At 34.1% G+C, this 1,303-nt stretch overlaps 1 protein-coding gene across 1 annotated transcript in view; it reads right to left on the bottom strand.

The window, feature by feature from the left end:
- The window catches only part of LOC106872379 (uncharacterized), a 76,226-nt gene that overhangs the window by 24,252 nt on the left and 50,671 nt on the right, over positions 1 to 1,303 (bottom strand). Inside the window, 2 exon segments of the mRNA XM_052972592.1 lie at positions 487 to 637; positions 955 to 1,293. Of these exon segments, the coding sequence (XP_052828552.1) occupies positions 487 to 637; positions 955 to 1,293 (490 nt within the window).

Below are 1,303 nucleotides of genomic sequence, written 5' to 3' on the forward strand. Positions count from 1 at the left end.
GTATATATGTATATATATATATATATGTGTGTGTGTGTGTTTGTGTGTCTGTGTTTGTCCCATCACCATCGCTTGACAACCGATGCTGGTGTGTTTATGTCCCTGTCACTTAGCAGTTTGGCAAAAGAGACCGATAGAATAAGTACCAGGCTTACAAAGAATAAGTCCCGGGGTTGACTTGCTCGACCAAAGGCGGTGCTCCAGCATGACTGCAGTCAAATGACTGAAACAAGTAAAAGAGTAAAAGAGAGTGAGCTAATTTGTGGCATGAACATTTAATTACTATAAACAAATAATTTGTGCAGGTCATTTGGCAAAAGCTGAATGCTCATTTGTCATCTTCGATGGGAAAGTCCATGTTTCACTTGCAGAAAGCAAAATAGTTCTTTCCTTGAATATGTAAGTATCTCACTGTAGTAGGATATTTATGTAAACAAATTATCAGACTATACTATATTATAGTAATATTCATTGTTCCTAACTTACCTGGAAGTTCCTCATAGTGTCCAGCACTACTGACATTCCAGCCATGACCACAGTCTGTGTGAGATGATAACACTGACATTTCACTGAAATGGTCAGTATTGTTTAGTTCTCTGTAGCCTGGGGACATGCTTTCTTCTCTTGGAAGAAACATCTAAAAGTAGTGAAATAAATACATTTTATACACTAATATTTCATCCTGTAACAATTGTTTCCACAGTGTAAGTTATATTGAAACATAAAACTTATTTTTCTTTTAGACTGAAATATTCTACAAGTCATCAGTTAATTAGTATATCAAATTAAACAATAACTTATTATTTTCATCATTGAGTTTAAAACTGATCAATTAGGAATATATATACTGATTGTGCATCCATAGATTTATCAATTATAGTGATTACATAAACTTTACCATTATGAGTGGAATTTTGAAAACATTAAATCATTTTAAATTGATAATATTCTCACCTGTGGATGTCCTCTCAAAGTCAGATCATTCCATCTATCACTGTCTACTATTAGTTGCTGAGATTTTTCCCCATTTCTCTCCAATGTGTACTGAACTCCAGGAGGAACACAAATAGGGTCAAACATATATTTTGAATGTGTGTTTAATGCAGGTGTAACCTTGTGGTACATATCAACACTGTTGTTATAGTTGCTATCTGTCTGCTTCAGTCTATGAACTATACAGATTGATATAGAGATCACTATAACAACTGATACTATCACAGCTGCTATAACAATAACAATCATCACATTCAATTGGAGGCCATTACTTGATTCTGTTGTTGTCTTTGAAGGGGTCTCAAATATC

The sequence above is a fragment of the Octopus bimaculoides genome, chromosome 14, assembly GCF_001194135.2.
Source record: "Octopus bimaculoides isolate UCB-OBI-ISO-001 chromosome 14, ASM119413v2, whole genome shotgun sequence".
In the NCBI taxonomy this organism is placed as follows: Eukaryota; Metazoa; Mollusca; class Cephalopoda; order Octopoda; family Octopodidae; genus Octopus; species Octopus bimaculoides.